Source organism: Astatotilapia calliptera, chromosome 7 (genome assembly GCF_964374335.1).
Source record: "Astatotilapia calliptera chromosome 7, fAstCal68.1, whole genome shotgun sequence".
In the NCBI taxonomy this organism is placed as follows: Eukaryota; Metazoa; Chordata; class Actinopteri; order Cichliformes; family Cichlidae; genus Astatotilapia; species Astatotilapia calliptera.
Window position 1 is genome coordinate 47,297,056 of NC_137428.1, and position 21,756 is coordinate 47,318,811.

The following is a 21,756-nucleotide window of genomic DNA, read 5'->3' on the forward strand; positions in this document are numbered from 1 at the left end:
TACATATGTCTGTATTTGTATGCGTTGTGCGCATTTAACACGGCGTGCTAAGAAGCCTGAGATAATTAAATTTGAGGTTAGAAGTCGGCTGAGACAAAGAGAGAGAAAAGAAAAGAGAAAAAACGGGCTGTGTTTTTTGTCTTAGGAGAATCTAGTCTTGGCTACACATAAGAGGCTGTCTGAAGCATCTGGGAGTCAGATGTCTGCTTCTCTAGCCAGGATTCAGCTGTACCAGTCAGAGGCCACAATATCCCCTTTCCATGTGCTACTTCAGGAGGAGCACATGCTCCACCTTCACCCAGAAAATCAAGGCGTGACTTGTACATTTAAATATGCCATTAGCCAGATGCCTTAACCATTTTCTTTGCTCATCTGTCACCTCTTGCCACAGTGAAACTATATTATATAGAAACCTCCCAGTGAAGCTGTTTCTGTGTAAAAGATGATTCCATTAAGCAATATTCTGGTTTCTGAGCTAAAGAGGAATGCATTAACATCCTACTTGATTATATGCCTCCATATTTAATTCTGTTTGGGACAAGAGTGTCCTTGTTTCCTCCTTCAGCTGAAGCCAAAGCCACAATGGCTGGGTCCTCAAAATCTAACAGCTCACTCTGCCCACATTTCCATTCCCTCTGCCTAGTTGGACTGTGGTTCTGTTGTGGTATTTAAGAAAGATTTCCATTTAGTTCCATTACATCAGTCATCAGATTGTGATATCCATGCACCCCAAACACTGGACGACAGTGAAGACCTCCTTCCTGCTTATACTGTCTTAAATGACTACCATATCAGAAGAATATGCAGCAAATAATCTGAATTGAATGCAGTCAGATCCCAGACAGACATAATGACACAAACCAACACATGTTGCTGTTTATTTTCCAAGCAAGAAACACTGAGGATGCCAGGAATACTGCCTGGAGTTAATGGACAGTTCCAGATGTTGGTTAATCCTAAATTCCTCCTTGTACCATGAGAGTGTAAATTCATAACATGATTTTTTTTTTTTTTTTTATAGAGAAAGCAGTCTGTGTGTTATCAGGTACAAATTATTTTGTTTTAGATGATTTTTTGGAGAAGTCTAAGACACAAAAAGCTGATTTTGGCAAGTAAAGCAGCTTCTGAGGATGATACAAAGTGAGTAAAGATTTTTGTATGAGCATTTATTACATTAAATAGAAGTTCAAAGAACACAATCATAACTTATACTGAGCTTTGTGTTAGCTGCTAGCTAACAACTTGCTAGTTACTGCTAGCAAATATAGCCTGGTATAGGTAAGTTTATAACTGTGGTTGTTGGTAAGTGCTAACATTTCTAATTAGGTCACTATATGAACAGCAACTATTAGTTACCCTCTAATACAACAGTACAAATTAAACAAACTCTCAAAGTTAAGTTGATATTGCCAACTTGCAATTGGAACTTTGTTTTTATTTTTATTCCGACACCACAAGAAGTCACGGCCTGGAACCAGGGCTTTCATAGCATTTTTACGTATTCGAAAGATGAATGACACATCAAAGGAAATGGAGATGCCAGTTTTGTCATTTGACTAATCAGTTGTCAGTGTCTGTTTGTGTGTTCGTATAGCTTCATTCAGTGTCTTGTGATTTTACCCGTAAAAGCAGAGGAGACTTATTTGTCTGTATTTTAAGACATGTTGATGTAATACACTGCCTTTAAATGTTCCTGAGCCACAGAGGACATCTACCCTTTAATTCAAACCATCTGTGTGGGATCCTTTTGCATTTGACAGCAGGGTTACTCTACGTGTAGGAAGACCATTCATCAAGCAAAGAGAAGCAGACATTACTCAACCTGCGGTCATGATCTGTGAAGTGTTGTACATAGTACCTGAATCACTTGAAGCCTCTAGCGATATGTGGAACAAGCCTTTTAATAGGCTTCCAGCCCTGAAGAACAAATTAGCTCCTGCTGTACAATAACTGCTATACTTGAGTGACAACAGGTGCTCCCGTGCTTGAGTTCACACCTGCCCGTCTGCTTCTCACTAACTAGCAAGCTCTCTGTGAACTGATACAGCATTAAGGGTGGGAATTGTGACTCTCTGTGATTTGGAGCACATTTATATTATCTTTTATTGTAACCATCTACAAGATGCAAGTGAAAGACCCACAGACTGGGTGCAAAGAGTTTAAAGTTTACAAAGTGCTTTCATGTGGACATGGCTATTTTTAGCCTCAAACAAAATGACTCACAGCCTCTAATGAGGCGAGAGTCCATACGTGTAAGTGATGCTTTTGTCATTTTTCACTGTGGTGGGTAATGATGTACCTCAGCAAAGCGAAGCTGTCAGCAGAACATTCCTTCTGCTGGGATGGTAGAGCACACAGAGTGAGCGTATTTTAAATGTTTTGACATGTTATGGCATATGTGATTGGCAGCTGCTTTGACTAAAGTTGTATAGGCACTGACCTTTGTATGAGAATTTGGCATAAAAGTTTGCCACCAGAACTCAACTTTCAAAGGCTAATATAGTTTGAGCAACACTATGAAACTGATATTTTTGCTTCTGGGTGCCCCCTACTGTGAACACCCACTGTATTGTGTTAACTGCTGTCAGCAGGAAGATTGACTCAGCTTGTGTCCTGCCATCTTTGGTTTGAAAAATCTTGCTGGTGCAAGATTTGCTCTTACCTGACTTCTTGCTTATTCACTTTTCTTTTGTCTTCTTAGCTTCCTCAGTCAACTTCCTGTTTGGTTTCCTTGCAAATGCCATGGTGTCAATAGAATGACAAGGTAGAAGAAGCTAGGTCTCTATTCATGACGATAAAGACCTAGCTTTTCCTATAATTAGCTCTGGCCTGTAATCAATAGTTAATGGTGTGTGACACTGCTGTAAAACAGTTTTTCTAGTTTAGGTCGATGTACAATGAAAATTGGCTATGAGGCTGCTAATATAGGTCAAATATTCATATAATTTTCAACTTGTTGAGAAGTATCCTTGATGTCTAGCAAGCAAGCCTGTAAACTAATATGCAGTTACTTTGTTTTATTTTTATAAAGTTATCATGCAGATGATCAGAAAAAGATGGCAGCCTCTATCACTGGCATCGCGTTTGCATGGAGAGAAAAAAAAAAGTGCCTTTAAAATAAAAACATGCAAAAAACCTTCCTAAAAAACAGTACATACATAATGCATCTTCTTGCCTCAACACAACCCCACTTTTCAAAACCAACACTATGACATTCACACTCACTTTCATGTGAAGTGGATATGTGGGGTTTGATACTTTCTTTTTGTCTCTAACTTTCTGTTTCTGTCGCTTTTTATTTCAACAACCGAGTACCACGGCGGCTGGCTTTTCATTCGCCTTTGAGCATGGCAGTTTGGAACATCCATGACGATTTCCCTGTGAGAAAACATCAAACAGACTGTTTGTGACTGAGCATAGCCCAACTCTTACCCTTATCTTAACCTAAAGCCAACATAACTCTTCAAATAAGAAAAGCACAAGAACACACACTCGCAAACTGACTCTGCGGTCACAAGCTTCTCTGTTTCATAAATCTGCAGTGGAGCTAAGGGATAGATCGTTTAGGGGCTCAACATACAGCAGCAGCCTGACAGTGACTCATGCAGCAGAACTCCATGTGCCTCAAGTACATAAAAAGTTTAAGAGGGAATAATCTAAAAGCTCCGGTTATAATTCTCACCTGATGTGTTACAGGAAGAGTGAGTTCACTGTGGCGCACCAGCTCAGCACACCAGCCCGAACTCCTTCACAAATCCATAGAGGATTTGCCCTTTTTTTGATGAAGCTCAGCTACTCATCTTAACATTCAGAGATTGTCCCACTCTTTTTTTTTTTTTACCATCTACACTTTATATTTTTTAAAAACAGATTATGCATTCTCCAAGTTTACCATTTTTTAAACAGCGGAACCTGTTGATACTGCGTGTTTTTCTATCCTTAAAGATGCATAGGTTGAAAAATGGAATTAGCACCATCGGATAGTAGCCCATCTCCCGCCTACCTCATCATCACGCAGAATGAACACTAAAATGAAAAACCGACAAGAGCAGAATCGTGCAACAAAAACGCAGCTATCTCCTTTTAACCAGCTCCTGTCTCTTTCGTTGCCACCATTGCTCAGTTTTCTGCCAGCCAGCTGCCAGCAGATGAGAAGTACTGATGCTTCATCACTGCAGAGACATCCTGTCTGGGATAATAGAGTTGCTGTCGCCTGACCCTCTTTTGGCCCCACATGTAAATATTTGTCATGCCCTGCAAGCTGAAGTGCACCGCTTCCCCTCCTTTGGAAAACAAACCTATTATTATCTGCTTTTTTTTTTTTAAACATATGATGACGGGAGTGTTTCGGGGCTTTATTGGTTGTGTAAATCCAGATGGGTTCATCCTGGTGTGATGCTATGATATAACCGAGCAAATGGTTTTAAAATGACATTTTTGGACTGATAGAAACCAGGAGATTCTGGAAACAGTTTCAAATGTTCACATTTTACCATTAGGCTTTTTTTTTATGTTTCTTTGTCATCCAATAAACCTCCCCCACCCCAAAAAAAGAATTAATAATTATCAAACCTTTAGCTTTGTGACTAATCTGCCACTTAGGTTGAATCACTGTGTTATTCACCGCTGCGTGACAAATCTCCAACAAAGGACCTTTCAAGAACTAGAGTGGTTTTTAAGAGGCTTTCAGATAAGCAGGAAAAAAACAGGAAACAGGATTCAGTAGTATTTTAAAGATATTAATATCTTTAATCGCCTAGGTAGAGTTAAACTAAAACTCATCTCATCTGATGATCACTCTGAAGCTTTTTACCCCACTTAGCAGAGTAAGCGGCATATTAATGCTTACTATTCTGTGCAGTTACTTATTCCAGTTTAAATTTATAGCTAATTACATCTCCATTCTCTTACAATGAATGAGATTTATCTCTGCTTCAGAGTTTCGAACCACTGAGCTGCCTCTCTCTACAGCCTGCACATTTTACATCTTTCGCCGCGATGCTCCCCATCCCCAGTTGGCAGATGACTCACTGAATGTATATTTATCAGAACATACATGCTTTGTCTTTCGTAGCCGACTCAAAATTTAAATGAATGTGATATAAATCTGCTGTTCCATTCCCTAGCACACATCTGCCCTCCAATCATGTTTAATATAAGATTAGCTATAATTAGATTTGTGGCTTGTTAAGGATTTATTCTTGTGTAACCCGCTATTGCTAAAATATAAAGGTCATTGCATAGCTCGAAGACATCACTTAATAATGATGGCTGCTGCTGTTCAATGACAAATCTTTGTTCTAAATGTAAACACAACAGTGCTTCATTCAGATGATGTCAGCCAATACTCAATACCAGTGCAATATCCCAACATGTGTCGCCAGTTGCCATTTCAAACTGCAGTCAAGTCAAGAGCCAAGAGGAAAATATTCATCTTCAGACCCTTTCCTCTGTGTTCCCTCAAAGCAAAGGTGGCTGTTGTAGCCATCGACCCATCCTCTTTCGGGGAGCTTTGCCTCGCGGGATGCTGGCCTCTGGATTGCCCCCTTAAGCCTCCCTTCATTAGGGTCATTGCTGGGAGAGATTGAAGTGGGGAGAGTGTTTGCTCAGTAAAGCTGCTTCTTAAAGCCATCACAATCCTGAGGGGAAACGAGGGATTAGACTAATGAGGACAGAAGATGGCTATCATCTGTGAATAACTGACCTTGACAACACATTATTGATTTGGGTATTTTAGAACTGAATACTGTAGTCTCCAGTGACTGATTATCATGATACTGGAGTTTACATGTATAACCTATATGGTATATGGATGGTTCCCAATCGCTGGTTCCTTAAGAAATTTTGTAATTTTGGGTTAGATTTTTCTTTTTAAACATACGTACGTACTTACATATGTAAGTTATTTGCTCTGTTGAAACCCATTTTAATATACTTAACATAATTTTGAGCATCATTATTTTTCATGTTTTTTTAAAATTTATTTCCAATTAATTCATTTCAATTCCGTTTTTTTGTTTTGTTTTGATATAGTGCCAAATCACAACAACAGTTGCCTAAAGGCGCTTTATATTGTAAGGTAGACCCTAATACATACAGAGAAAAACTCAACAATCACCCCCTATGAGCAAGGAATTCTTCAAAAGTTTTCAATCTGTCATGTTTCACAAAGAATGAAATACACACATGCAAGTACTACCAAAAACACAAAAGAAAAACTCTTTGCTGGAGGTCAGTTTTAGCTAACTAAAATTTAAGCTGTCACCTTATATCAGCTCACCTTATATTTATTGCAGCAAGATTTGCCAACAGGAGCAAGAACTCCAACCCATGTCCAGTGGTGGTGTACAGTTTGTGTTTGTTAGCTAGATCATTTTCTGACTCACAAGCCAGGTGCTCAATATTGAAGTGAGCAGGTTCCATCTTTGACTCAAACACTGTCCTCTCTTTTATCCAATAATGAGTAGCCTGCATCAGAGCAGATACACCGGCCATGATGGGATAAAGACAATTGATGTTTGTGTGAGGGATTAGCAGTGTTTGTTTTGGCATAAGAGATTAATGATATATCATGTACTTTTTCCAAAGAAAAAAGGAAAAAACAACAGGAAAATTATATAGAGATGACAAGGGTGGCACAGACAAGTAAGCTTCCTAACAACCAATTTGAATTTCCTTAATTTTCCACTGATTACCCATGTTATTTCTTGTGGAGGAGGCAAAGATGATCAGACTTTTTTCATGTAAATGTGCTTAAGCTACAGAATAGCAGGCAGGACAGTCAGCATTAATGATGTTCTCTCTAACATGACACTGCCCTCAGTACATAGTAACCAGTGCACATTCATTTCATGTATGTAGCAGTGTTTGTTTAGCAATATGTATTCGATATTCTAATTAATAATGAGAAACCAAAGAGCCAGTTGCTGTCGATTTAGTCTGAGCAAACAAGAAGGAGGGAAAGAAGTTTTCTTCGCATACCGCAATCAATAGATGGCAATAGAAAAATAGTCTGTGCCATCTTCCTTCATTTTGTTTGCAATGGACCAGATATACACAACAAGCTGAATAACGCTGTTGTATCACTAACAAAAATCAAAAAATTGGGACACCGTTGTCTTCAGGATTGCTGACTCACTTTTGGTCGAAGCTGGAGTTATAAATGACAACATGCAGCATGTAAACATGGGGAAAACAGGGGATTCCTTGAAATTGTGTTAAATCTACATCCCTGCTCTTAGTTCTTTTGCCTCTGGTTTAAGAAAAAGTCCTGTTCACACTGAGACTTTTACATTAGATTACATTTTTTAATCTATTATTCTGTTTGTTTCACCCACAGTACCCGTGCGCAGTCTCTTCAGGTTGACTCGGTCCAGCGGTGGATGGAAGACCTCCGTCACATGACGGAAGTAGAGTGCATGTGTGTCCTCCAGGCCAAACCCATCGGGGTAGAGGAGGACTCTCAGCAGGGAGAGCTGATTGTGGGCTCTGGGGTTAGTGCAGGGGACCACGTGGCTAGAAACAACTTGCAGACGCTCCTTCGCCGAGCTTTGGTGGTCAGCACAGAGCTAGGAAAGATGTTTCAGCGGCTGGAGAAGGGACGCTGGCAGAGGGTCCACAGCACGGCTGTACGGGCAAACTGCCATGTTCGCTCACTGGTACATGAGTACAGTGCAGCTCGAAACACACCGCCGGAGATGCAGAAGGTGATGGTTGACTTTGAAAATTAGGTTTGCATACATAAAAATGTGCCCATTTTACAGTAATGAAAAAAACTGAACAATGTTTCTTTTTAACTGGAGCTGTTTGACATAAGCTGAGCTTACATTACTGAACATTATTTGCTCATCTGTTATCTACAAATACCTGCAGTTATACCCCACTGACAGGCCATTTATGTTTAGAACTGTGGAGGTCTGACCACTTAAATGTGCATGTTTTGTTGTAGTATGAGAAGTCTTTGCTGGAAAAGTGTATGGAGCTGACTAATATTACAGAGAGGTAAAATCTACAACGTTAATATGCAGTAATTTAAAAAACTCCCAAACAAATACTTTGTTTTTCTAAATCAAACATTTGATTTGCACCCACAGGTGCCTTCACACTGACGATGAATTCTTCCTGAAATCCATGAGGGAGGCCATCCATGAGATCCTTACAGATGTCAGTGACTCGTTCAGCAACATGATTGACATGGCTTTAGCCAATGAGATCCGGGTATGTAGTTTCTGTATTTGCGCATATTCCGTTGTGTGCTCTGCAGTGTCATGTGTTTATAATTTTGCTGATAGGTTGAGGTGTTGCTTTGCCTAATTTATAAGAGTGTTGTAATCAGTGGTGTAAATAATTCAACTCTGAAGTAAGAGCCAAACAATCTCAGCGTTGAATTTAGCAAAGTTTGTTGTTATGGAGTGATCAAAAGAAAGAAGAGAGTTTTGGCGATGGGGAAGACCAAGATTTCCACAAGGACCATACATAGTTTGTGACTTACAGTTAGCACGAGGAGCCTGATCACCACGGCTACTTTCAACAACAATCTGGAGAAGAATGTGAGCTTCAGCTGGTCCTTAAGTACTGGATGGAAATGAGTGAATCCTAAAAGGTGTGTTCGCTGAAGTGTGGAGTCCCACAGCAGAACCTGCCCATCTCCACCTAAGAGTAGGCTGAGAGGAAAAGAACCAAAGCAAAACAAAACCCTAAATAGCCTCCCGATTAATAGATCATCGTTACAGTGTCATGTAGATAAATAATTTTTGTATAACTAAAAGAATCAAAGAGAACTAACAGGCTCATTTCAGACAATTTAAAATATAAATGGAAAGAAATTGTAATTAAAGTACCTACACATACCTACCTACTGGTAAAATGCTTCCACCTGGTGGTGAAGGCTATCATTTAAATTTTGTGGCGGGTAATTGCAACAAGTGCCTTTAATCATGGTGTACAGTCCTGCAGATACTGCTGGCTACTCTTAGTTCTTTTTTTTTTCTAGACAGAGAGTTAGGGGCAACACGAAAAGTTGCCAGTAATATTATGTCAATCAACCAATCAGTCAATCCTATAAATGCAGTCTATTGTTCTCTGTCCCACTTTAAGCAACACTGACTGTGATGCCGTTAAAACAGATACTGTGTATAGTAATATTTTGGATCCAAGCACACACACACACACACACATATATATGTATATATATAGTTACACTCCATGTTTGGGTCAGATAAGAAGGAGAGAAATTGTCCCTTGATTGTTGCACACTTATAGAAATAGACTTAGAAATGCCTGTCATGTTTGTGCTATCCAGTGGTTGTATCGAAATAAGATGACACAGCTGACACCATAACAGTATTAATGAGCCACTAGAAACAGATTTATGCATCATGTCGTTAAAAGTGATGATTTGAAATGTGTTGAGTTGTGAATAAAATGATAAAGATGTCAATTTCCTTGCAGGTTCTGATCAAGCAGATTGAATCATCGGACAGCCTTCATACCATTGGTAGTGCCATTAGCAACCTGCTGTCCCTAACCCAGGATGGACCTCAGCTCTGCAGCATCATTGCCAAGGTACTCGGGACATAAAAATAGACTCTATGCTATCCTTCTTACTACATTTAGAGAGCAACTGGGACCTTGCTTCATTTTATTCACTCCTGTGGAAAGTCCACCTATACCGATGTTTGTCATTCTAACCAGCAGACCTGGGATTGCCAGCTATCTTATTATACATGCCTCTATAAAGCTATTTCACTGTGAGATAAGAAACGACAGACTGGACAGCAAGTCTGTATTGGCCATTAGTTAGCTGACCGCTTTCAGGATGCTTTTGATAAGACACTTCCTGGCCCACTCATACACACACATACACGCTCTTTGCAGCCAAATTGTCAGATCAATACTGTCAGCTCTCATTAGTCGTAAGTATTGATTACACATTCAGGTTGCTCAGGTGTCTTTACCTTTTAATCCACTCTTGCTTTTTTAACCAAGCTCCAGGGCTAAGAAAGTAAAGCCATGTAAAAATGAGGCTGTTTCTGCAAAGCAAGTCAGTCCCCATGGATATCGTTGAGCTTTGCAGAAACAAATTAATGTTTACAGTGTGGTACTCTTAAAAGCTAACAAAGGCTTCATAGCAATCATACAAGGGTACATTTTCAACCATTTATATATAGTTTAAAGATGAGGTCGCCTTAAGTGACAGGTTACAGGTCATCTTCACTTCACCTCCACATAAATTATCTGAATATGTGGCATACTGCTTAATTATACCAACAGCCTGTCAAGGAAGTCTTTGCTCCTGTTTCAGTGCTCCAGGACCCAGTATTATTTTTTCAGTATGTCATTTTTGCAGTATGGCACATATTTGATTGCATGTAGTCTATTTATGCAATTTGCTAATTAAGCTTTGTGATCATTAGATAATAACTTAGCACTCCACTCCCCTCCAAACACCAATCTCAAGGCTTCAAAACTGGGCTTTACAAACCAAAGGATAATGTCACAGTGCCTACATCCATCCTTAAAATACAGTCTATGTTCTTAACTTGGTGTGTAGCAGAGCTGGACGAACCATCTCAGAGGAATCCTGAAACCCACCATAGCAAATAATTTGCTTTCAGCTATATGTCTATTACACTTTCTCACACACCCCTTTGATGCATAACATCAGCTCATATTTGAACATTTTGCTCATTACAAATTTTCCACTGCTGCTGACTTCACTCGTGCACTGAAGAACAGCAATTAGCCATTTAAATGTCTGGGTGGGGACCTGACATTTCCACCCTCTCCATCTCTATGCCAGTGTCTTTGTTGATGGGCTGATTTTAGTGTTAGATAAAAAGATAAAAAGGTTAAAAAATCAGATGGGTGGACTCCCATGATGTTAAAAATCATTGTAGCTATCATACAGCTTGAGCCAGTGAGGTACCTTAAAAGAGGAAATAGTGTGATAATGATAACTTGTAATTTGCATGACAACAGGAGTAAAGATTTGCTGCTTTTGCTTAGTTATTGGTTGTTGATGGTTGTTGTTGTTATGTCAAGTGTCGTACTCTAAGATTTGTCGTGGAATCATCACATCACACATAATATAAAGTAAATAATCGGTTTGTAAAATCTGATGTAATCCATGTGGTGCAGGGGTGGAGTCTAGCCTTTAATGCAGGTCCTGTGACCCAACCCATGATTACACAAATGACTTGACTACACAGTGGGAGCAGTTGTGGCTCAGGACTTAGAGCAGGCCATCTAATAATCAGAAGGTTGGTGGATCCAGTCTGCATGTTGAAGTATCCTTGGGCAAGACAATGAACCCGAGTTGCCTCTGATGTGTCCATCGGAGCGTGAGTGTGTGTGCAAATATTAGACAAAGCACTTAGGTACAGAAAAAGCGCCTGCATGAACGTGTGACTGGGCGAATGTCATTTGTAGTCAAAAGTGCTTTGAGTGCAGTTACAGTAAAAAAAAAACCACTTTATAAGTACCAGTAGGTAAAGTGCTGAACCTACAGGGTCAGCACAGCCAACCAGTAAATCACTGTGGGTTTTTCACTATGAGTTACTCCTTTGACACACAGAAAGTCATTTGATCAATTGTAATATTTTAAGTTGATTATAGAAGCTGTAAATAAAATGTACAGTGTTCAGTACAGTAAGTAAATCACATGTATTAAAACTGTGCGTTTCCTCAACTTGCAGATATTTTATTGAACCTACACCTGAGGAGGATTTTTTAAAAAGCGCTGCACAAATGATTTAAATTGAAAATATTAAAAAATATGTGTCAACAAATTATTGTCAAGTCTATCAACTCTCATGCCCTGATTTTAATAAGCCATTATTTCAAAACATATTAAGTATTTTTTTTCTCTCTTGTGATTTCAAACCCTTGTAGGTGATGTTTTTCCAAAGCACTTCTCAGTAATTGACAGCTTATCAGACCCTGAGTATTCACGCCATCAAGGCTGATTTGGGACGGTTGACTGCACACATCTGTCATACCAAACAGATCAGAACAAATCATACAAATTATCGCTGAACACTATTCATGCCTGCCTTTAGCTCATGACCCACTCAAAATGACAAAACAAACAAAATAAATGCCCACCATATTCATCTAAAAGCATTATTTATTCTTTAATCCATCAAATTCAAACTATTTTATTTTCTTTGGTGTTTTAGAGATGAACCATAATTATACATACCTACCTTTTTATAGTCATTTACATTTTTTATATTTATATTTTCTGCATGTCTTAGGAATAAAACACATCAACCAATACAGTAACAAAATTCAGCAGCCAGGCAGAAAGAGCAGTTGTCACGGATTTAGCAGTGTCTGCAAAGCTGGATTCAAGAAGTGTTTAAAGTTAACGTTTTTAGAGCATTTAAAGCACCATCTTGTGCCAGTATAGAACGTGACATCACTAGGTTGTTTGGTTGGTTTGCCACTGGTCTTTAAGTGATGACATATGAACCCTGCTTCCAGGTCCAAACTACTCTGTGTTTAATAAGGTTCTTGTGTTTTTAACACGTTTTAATGCTTTGTATCTTGTTCTATTTAATCTGAACAAGCCCCTAAAAAAGGCAGTGATAATTGTTGGCCTCACTCGGTTTTTATTACCACTATTCATTTTAAAGCTCAGTTTTTAAAACCTTCTGATGTAACTACAGGGAGTGCAGAATTATTAGGCAAGTTGTATTTTTGAGGAATAATTTTATTATTGAACAACAACCATGTTCTCAATGAACCCAAAAAACTCATTAATATCAAAGCTGAATGTTTTTGGAAGTAGTTTTTAGTTTGTTTTTAGTTTTAGCTATTTTAGGGGGATATCTGTGTGTGCAGGTGACTATTACTGTGCATAATTATTAGGCAACTTAACAAAAAACAAATATATACCCATTTCAATTATTTATTTTTACCAGTGAAACCAATATAACATCTCCACATTCACAAATATACATTTCTGACATTCAAAAATAAAACAAAAACAAATCAGCGACCAATATAGCCACCTTTCTTTGCAAGGACACTCAAAAGCCTGCCATCCATGGATTCTGTCAGTGTTTTGATCTGTTCACCATCAACATTGCGTGCAGCAGCAACCACAGCCTCCCAGACACTGTTCAGAGAGGTGTACTGTTTTCCCTCCTTGTAAATCTCACATTTGACGATGGACCACAGGTTCTCAATGGGGTTCAGATCAGGTGAACAAGGTGGCCATGTCATTAGTTTTTCTTCTTTTATACCCTTTCTTGCCAGCCACGCTGTGGAGTACTTGGACGCGTGTGATGGAGCATTGTCCTGCATGAAAATCATGTTTTTCTTGAAGGATGCAGACTTCTTCCTGTACCACTGCTTGAAGAAGGTGTCTTCCAGAAACTGGCAGTAGGACTGGGAGTTGAGCTTGACTCCATCCTCAACCCGAAAAGGCCCCACAAGCTCATCTTTGATGATACCAGCCCAAACCACTACTCCACCTCCACCTTGCTGGCGTCTGAGTCGGACTGGAGCTCTCTGCCCTTTACCAATCCAGCCACGGGCCCATCCATCTGGCCCATCAAGACTCACTCTCATTTCATCAGTCCATAAAACCTTAGAAAAACCAGTCTTGAGATATTTCTTGGCCCAGTCTTGACGTTTCAGCTTGTGTGTCTTGTTCAGTGGCGGTCGTCTTTCAGCCTTTCTTACCTTGGCCATGTCTCTGAGTATTGCACACCTTGTGCTTTTGGGCACTCCAGTGATGTTGCAGCTCTGAAATATGGCCAAACTGGTGGCAAGTGGCATCTTGGCAGCTGCACGCTTGACTTTTCTCAGTTCATGGGCAGTTATTTTGCGCCTTGGTTTTTCCACACGCTTCTTCGATGATCACGCTTCAGAAGCTTTGCAATTTTGAGACTGCTGCATCCCTCTGCAAGATATCTCACTATTTTTGACTTTTCTGAGCCTGTCAAGTCCTTCTTTTGACCCATTTTGCCAAAGGAAAGGAAGTTGCCTAATAATTATGCACACCTGATATAGGGTGTTGATGTCATTAGACCACACCCCTTCTCATTACAGAGATGCACATCACCTAATATGCTTAATTGGTAGTAGGCTTTCGATACAGCTTGGAGTAAGACAACATGCATGAAGAGGATGATGTGGACAAAATACTCATTTGCCTAATAATTCTGCACTCCCTGTACAGCCCAGCCCATGCAGCAGTATATTAATGACTAACCTTATATTGTGGATAGATTATCTCAGTTGTTCTCCTAACTTGGTCCGTTTACACCATCCTGCCATGCAATGATATTAACTTTTATTGAGTGGAAAAAGTTAGCATTCATCCTCCAGCTTCAATGTGTTTACGTTATGCTAACATAGCTGTCTTGCTAGCCATCACATAGCACATCATTATATACCAGCTAGTCCAACTTCAGTAACCCTACAAACGTCACTGCTGTTTAGTTTTCTGTCTTCATTTATGTTGGAAGTGATAGCAGAGCTGTACGTTTTAATTTTTTCAGAAATCTCTCAGTCAGAACATGGTATATCATGCTTAGGTGGAAACTAGTGAGCTAACTTCCTGCTAACTTCTAACTCTGTTAAATTTAATAAATTCTGTTTTCATGGATCACAATTGTCAATTGTCATTTTATTAAAGATGAAAAAATTGAATCAGTTTGTAACTCTCAGTGATGCCGCAGTATTTGTTTGACTTTGGGACCCGAAGCAGAGTTGGACCCTGAAACGGCTAATGACGTCAGACTTAAAGACCGGATGGACTCACATTAGTTTATGTTAGCTAACTGATAGGACCGATAACTCAGTGGAAAACAAGGCAATTAAAACTGAAAAGAAGCCTAAAGAGGTCAGTTTTCTACTGCTTGTGGCTACAACAATGGCTTTTATGTAAAAAAAAAAAGAAGAGGATATACCGTCCACTTTTACTTTCTGTCTTTAAAGCAACACGTTTTTCATTCTTTACTAGCTGCACTCAAACTGGAAAATCCACCTGTTTGCTGTAATGTTTGGGTTTCTAGAGCACTTTACAAATGAGGACTGTATGGAGGAGAACCTGTTTGAGTCAGGTGCGCTGTATTAGACTCCATGGTGTAAGGCAAGGCAAGGCAAGTTTATTTGTATAGCACAATTCAACAACAAGGTGATTCAAAGTGCTTTACAGAGACATTAGAAACAAGAACAAATAAAAAGCATGATTTAAAATTGAATAAAACAAGCAAATAAACTAACTAACTAATTAACAAACAAACAAACAAACAAACAACAGTATATAAAATCAAAACAGATAAAATCAGAACAGTAGATAAAATCAGTAGTTAAATGTAAGTTTTGAAATTTAAGCTTAAAGTGTGGATTTGGTGCTTTATTCAAATGCAGCTGAGAATAGGTGAGTCTTCAACCTGGATTTAAATAAACTGAGTGTTTCAGCTGATCTGAGGCTTTCTGGGAGTTTGTTCCAGATATAAGGAGCATAAAAGCTGAATGCAGCTTCTCCGTGTCTGGTTCTGACTCTGGGAACTGATAAAAGACCGGATCCAGATGACCTGAGGGATCTGGATGGTTCATAGTGGGTCAGGAGGTCATTGATGTATTTTGGTCCTAAACCATTCAGAGCTTTATAGGCCAGCATCAGAACTTTAAAGTCTATCCTCTGACGGACAGGCAGCCAGTGTAAGGACCTCAGAGCTGGACTGATGTGGTCCACTTTTTTGGTCTTAGTGAGGACTCGAGCAGCAGAGTTCTGAATGAGCTGTAGTTGTCTGACTGATTTTTTAGGTAGACCTGTAAAGATGCTGTTACAGTAATCAAGCCTACTAAAGATGAATGCATGGACTAGTTTTTCCAGGTCCTGTTGAGACATCAGATCTTTTATCCTTGATATATTCTTGAGGTGATAGTAAGCTGACTTTGTTATTGTCTTAATGTGTTTTTCTAAGTTTAGGTCTGCATCCATCACTACACCCAAATTTCTCGCCTGGTTTGTGGTTTTTAGATGTATAGATTGAAGTTCTCTGGTGACCTGTAATCGTTTTTCTTTGGCGCCAAAGACTATTACCTCAGTTTTGTTTTTGTTTAGCTGGAGAAAATTGTGGCACAACCAGTCATTGATTTCCTCAATGCATTTACCAAGAGCCTGTACAGGGCCTCGGTCTCCTGGTGACATTGTGATATATATTTGTGTGTCATCTGCATAGCTGTGATAGTTTATTTTGTTGTTGTTTATAATCTGTGCCAGTGGGAGCATGTAGATGTTAAACAGAAGGTGTCCCAAGATGGAACCTTGGGGAACTCCACATGTGATACTTGTCTGCTCAGATGTGAAGTTACCTATTGATACAAAGTATTTCCTGTTTTCTACGTATGTTTTGAACCAGTTTAGTACAGTTCCTGAAAGACCTGTCCAGTTCTCCAGTCGTTTGAGTAATATGTTGTGGTCAACTGTATCAAATGCTGCACTGAGATCCAGTAAAACTAGGACTGACATTTTTCCACTGTCTGTATTCAGACATATGTCATTAAACACTTTGGTCAGAGCGGTTTCAGTGCTGTGGTTCTGTCTAAAACCTGACTGGAAGGCATCGTAGCAATTATTCTGTTTTAAGAAGTAACTGAGCTGTTGAGAAACTGCTTTTTCAATGATCTTACTTAAAAACGGGAGATTTGAGATCGGCCTGTAGTTGTTCATTTGTGTCTTGTCAAGATTGTCCTTTTTCAGTATAGGTTTGATTACAGCAGTTTTTAGTGATTCTGGAAACACACCTGATAATAAAGAAAAGTTGACGATCTGTAACAGGTCTGACTCTAAAGTCTTTGAGACCTTTTTGAAAAAACTTGTTGGCAGGACATCTAAACAGCAGGAGGAGGAGTTCAGTTGACCTAAGATGTCCTCCAGGTCTTTGCTGTTAATAGGTTGAAACTGTTTCATGGTGTTTAAACAGTTTTTTGGTGGACACAGTACATATCCTGGATCTGCTGTTGATGTACCAATTGCTTGTCTAATTTTTTGGATTTTTTCAGTGAAGAATTTGGCAAAGTCATTGCAGGCCATGGTCGAATGAAGTTCAGCTGCCACTGACACAGGAGGGTTTGTTAGCCTGTCAACTGTAGAAAATAAGACCCGAGCATTATGGCTGTTTTTAGTGATGATGTCAGAGAAGTAGGACCTCCTTGCATTCCTCAGTTGTAAATTATAATTGTGAAGTTTCTCTTTATAAATGTCATAATGAACCTGGAGGTTTGTAAGTTAGCCATTATAAATGTGGTGTTTCATGTCAGCTTTAATACTGAGCCATGTGCCACACCATAAATCAAATAGCAGCTGGAACGCTGGAGAGTGACTGTGTCATGATGTGCACGCGAATTTGCATCCTCAGTGTTTGCCTACTGTCATGATAGATCTCAATCTAAATTTGTCCATGTTGGCAGACTTGTCATATGTGTGTCCTTGCTCTGATAGCTGTAAACTGCAAGGCGTGTAGAGCATGAAATGGCAATAACTCAGGCCTGGTGAGAGCCAGTGTGTCATCAAAGCTCTGTGGGTAGAAAGGGGGCTTAGAAATACTGTAAATCCCATGAAGCTCTCTAATTTGACGTCCCTTTTAGGATCAGATGAAAGATACCTGCCAGTCTCCCTTCATTTTCATCTTTCTCATCCCTTAAAGCACAAAGTCTTTCTTTCTTTCTTTCTTTCTTTCTTTCTTTCTTTCTTTCTTTCTTTCTTTCTTTCTTTCTTTCTTTCTTTCTTTCTTTCTTTTTTTACAAACCCTGCTGAAAACTGCCTGTAGTTGCATGTTTGGTGTTTACAAGCGAAACAAGCCCAGAGAGCACGACTCAGGAAGTTATAAGATGGAAACAGATTATACACCGTGTAGGGTTATACATGCAAACACGCAGATAAAGAAGCATTTTCCAGTGAGTAGTCAAGTTTCACTTGATGTTATTGCAACAAGAACCAAAATGCGTGAGTGTGAGAACAAATGTGTTCTGTGGGCTTAATTTAAGAGATGGGGATGAAGTCAGTGGAAGCAACAAGTGCAAGTTGTTTGTCAGAGAAAAGAAACAAGCCAACAAGTCTAATAATCTGTAAAAGAAAAGTCTGTGGGGATGAAATAATAGAAAGGTGCTTCCACCAGAGAGTGACGATTGTCTGAACAAATCTCTGTAGTCTGTTCCTCTGAGCCATTTCTATTTATTTACTTTTTTTTTTTTTTTTTTACAGTATATTAAGAAAGATCACAGAAGATCTATGAATCTTCATCCAGTTATGGTACTTTGCTTGAAACAAGACTAAGGCCTACAGTTTTGTGTCTTTTTGTTAGTAGGTGCTAGTATTAAAAAACTGAAGCAATATAGTTTTCAGTTTTATTAAACCTGCTGCCAACAATACACATATTACATTCAGTTAATTTAAGGTAGATTATATTTTGGGAAGATTATGCAGGATGGTGGCAGCATGGTGGCAAGGTGGTTAGCACTGTTGCCGCACAGCAAGAAGGTCCTGAGTTCAATTCCACCATCCTTTCTGTGTGGAGTTTGCATCTTCTCCCCGTGTTTGCGTGGGTTCTCTCCGGGTACTCCGACTTCCTCCCACCGTCCAAAGACATGCAGCTTGTGGGGATAGGTTAATTGGATAATCCAAATTGCCACTAGGGCTATGTTCACACTGCAGGCGAAAGCGCATCAAATCCGATTTTTTTGACCCTATGCGACCCATATCCGATCATGCTATGACAGTGTGAACGGCGCAAATCCGATATTTTCAAATCCGATCTGGGTCACTTTCGTATGTGGTACTGAATCCGATACATATCCGATGTTTTAGAAAGCGACTGCTGTTTGAACGGTCAAGTCGCATTAAATCCGCCTTTTACGTCACCGACACAACACTGAAGCCAATTATCAGCGCCCGAGAAGACATCGCGAACGCTTCCTAGCCATCCAGTGTAGATGTCAGTGAAACTGTTGGGAAGACAACGTAAACATTTTATTTGTACTGTATAATCTGCAGATTCTGACAGAAATCTGCAGCTATCCTTTGAAGCACCGCTCCTCTCTTAAACAGCAATAAGGATCATTATTAGGTCATCTACATTATTATGTAAATAACAAAATAACTTAAAGCAAAAATTGGGAAACGTAAAGTCCGAAGTCTTTATATTAACGGCCATCAGTCAAACAATACTGTTTGTTCTTGGTCTAAACAGAGCGCGTTGTGTGTGACATCTTCTTTTGCGCATGCGGGCCGCTTTGAGCGTTCACACTAGAGCGCGTTTGCTGTCGCATTTTATTTGTAGTGTGAACGAGGAGACAAAAAAATCGGATTTGATCAAAAAATCGGAATTGAGCATTAAGACCTGCAGTGTGAACGTAGCCTAGGTGTGAATGTGCAAGTGAATGTGAGTGCGAATGGTTGTCTGTCCCTGTGTGTTAGCCCTGCGACAGACTGGCGACCTGTCCAGGGTGTACCCCGCCTCTCGCCCCATGAGAGCTGGGATAGGCTCCGGTGCCCCCCGCAACCCTGAAAAGGATAAGCGGAAGCGAATGGATGGATGCAGGAGATACAGTTTAAATGTATCTGAAGCTTAAACAAACGGTGCATTTATAACAGCTGATCTTTGTGTCAGCCAATGGCACACATCCTATGGGAAAATGTCATAAAGGGCACGATATCGATTTAGTTTAACTGCAGTTGCTACTGTCTCTGTAAGTCGTTTTGCAACCCACCTGCACCCCAGCTCCTCCTTTCCAAGCTGCATCTGACTTCAACTGAGTTCAGTTTTATTAATATAGCAGCAAATCCAACACACAACAGTCACCTCAAGGTGCTTTATATTGTACATGATAATGTGTAAAAAACCCTTAATACTTAATAAAATGTATTTCTGATGCTGGCTGTGGCACTGCGAGTCTTGATATTGCTCTTCCATCCTAAGGCTTTGTGTGCAAATAGAAATGCAGGAAGTTCCTGGACCATACTGCCAAATATAAATGACTGCAGATTAAATCATATTTTTTGACTGCAATGGCCTTGAGTGAAATATGTGTATAAATACAAAATGTCACTGAAGACATAATTCGGTTGGTTAAATACTTCTGGACACTAAATATTTAAAAAAATAATAATAAAGCTAGCTTTAAATAATTTAAACCAAAGAACTAATGCTCGGTGCCACAGACTCGTTTTGAACATCAACTTTAAGTGAGATTTGCATCAGAGTGAAGTAACAGGATCAACAGGCTCTCCAGCGCCACCCAGGCATTTGGAATCAGCATGTAAGCCTCTCAGTGTTTTAGAGGGTTTACTGAAAACTGTCCATCAGTGTTGGTAGTTCTTCCAGGTATGGTGGTCCGATACAGCGTAGGCAGCAAGCGGGGAAGTAGCGGTCAGGCTGGAGGGCAGGATGATTAACCACTCCAAGCCCTGGCAGCATGGCCTTAGCAGCATATGAGACATGCCAGCCCAGTATAATTGCCTTATTAGGATAATGGTGGTAGTTACAGGCTTCATCTTCCTCCAGGTAATTCTAGCTATCTGCACAGTGAATAGAATTCAATACCTGCAAGTGTTTTTTGTCAAAGGGGTGCTTTAAAGTGGACATGCAGCCAATACAGGAGGATCTGTTTTTGTTTGTTTACACCAAGCATACGCAACAGAAAATGCACAGTTATTATGGCTAGCAAATCATCTTTTTTCCCCCTTCTCAGTGTTTTCTATTCATGAAATATATATATTTTGGCTGTTTTAACCTGACATGATAGATTGTGTGAGCTATTTGATAGGTTCTGTGGTTGGCAGGCTCACTGAATGAAGCTGGCCAAGTCTATCGGTCATTCCGGGTCTCTTGGACTCTTTAAAACCAGTATGCTGCTATTGGCTTAAATGTGTAGGGATAGTTGGCTCTCATAACACAGTCTAGCAAGAAGTAATTTGATCCATTGTTTTGCACAGTAATGTGCGCTTCAAGGCAAGAGCTGACAATGATGCATCCTGAATAATTTGGCGTTGAGCAATCTAATGTCAGGCCTGTGAAAGTTGCAAGTTGGACTCTGAATGTTTTACCAATTTTTGTCCCACATTCACTAATGCTTTGAAAAATAGTAAAGTGTCCCACTGACAAATTTAGAAACTCAGGATAGACTTTAAGCAAAAAAAGGACTGTTGCCTCACGGCAAGAAGGTCCTTGTTTTGAATCAACTGAATTAGGATTGTCTTGTTGAAATATAAAGTTTATACCAGCCGTCATGTGAACAGCTTCTGCATTTACACTTAGCAGAAATAAACCAAGTGATAATGATTAAGCCCTGTGTCAGACTGCCAACCTGTCCATGGTCTACCCTGCCTTTCGCCCTGAGACAGCTGGGATAGGCTTCAGCCCCCCCAAGCGGAAGAGAATGGATGGATGGATGATAATGATTAATAATCATAATGATCATCCAGTCTCACATGAGTCTAGATAAACAGTTTTTATTGTTTATATATTCTTGTTTTGCAACTTTCACAAAGCATTTGTGAAACATTGGTTTCGTAAATGTATTACATTTTTAAAGTTCTTTTTTACAGTGACTTAGTAGCTTTAGCTTGTTCCCCTGATCAAGACTCACCGAACAGATGATGCTATTGTGGGACCTGAATGTGGCACTGAATAACATGAGTGCACATACAAGCGTGCACTTTTCTCCTTAGACTTAAATATTAAAATAACACGTTTTCTTTTCCTACAGGAAGGAGCTGTGGTAGCCCTGTTT

At 39.6% G+C, this 21,756-nt stretch overlaps 1 protein-coding gene across 2 annotated transcripts in view; it reads left to right on the forward strand.

Annotated features, from left to right (window-relative positions):
- The window catches only part of insc (INSC spindle orientation adaptor protein), a 67,691-nt gene that overhangs the window by 32,964 nt on the left and 12,971 nt on the right, over window positions 1-21,756 (forward strand). For both annotated transcript variants that reach the window (XM_026175087.2, XM_080303763.1), the window contains exons 3-7: window positions 7,340-7,706; window positions 7,949-8,001; window positions 8,094-8,217; window positions 9,451-9,564; window positions 21,733-21,756. The exon at window positions 21,733-21,756 is cut by the window's right edge and continues 102 nt beyond it. In XM_026175087.2, coding sequence (XP_026030872.1) covers window positions 7,340-7,706; window positions 7,949-8,001; window positions 8,094-8,217; window positions 9,451-9,564; window positions 21,733-21,756 — 682 coding nt within the window. The remainder of the gene's footprint in view (window positions 1-7,339; window positions 7,707-7,948; window positions 8,002-8,093; window positions 8,218-9,450; window positions 9,565-21,732) is intronic.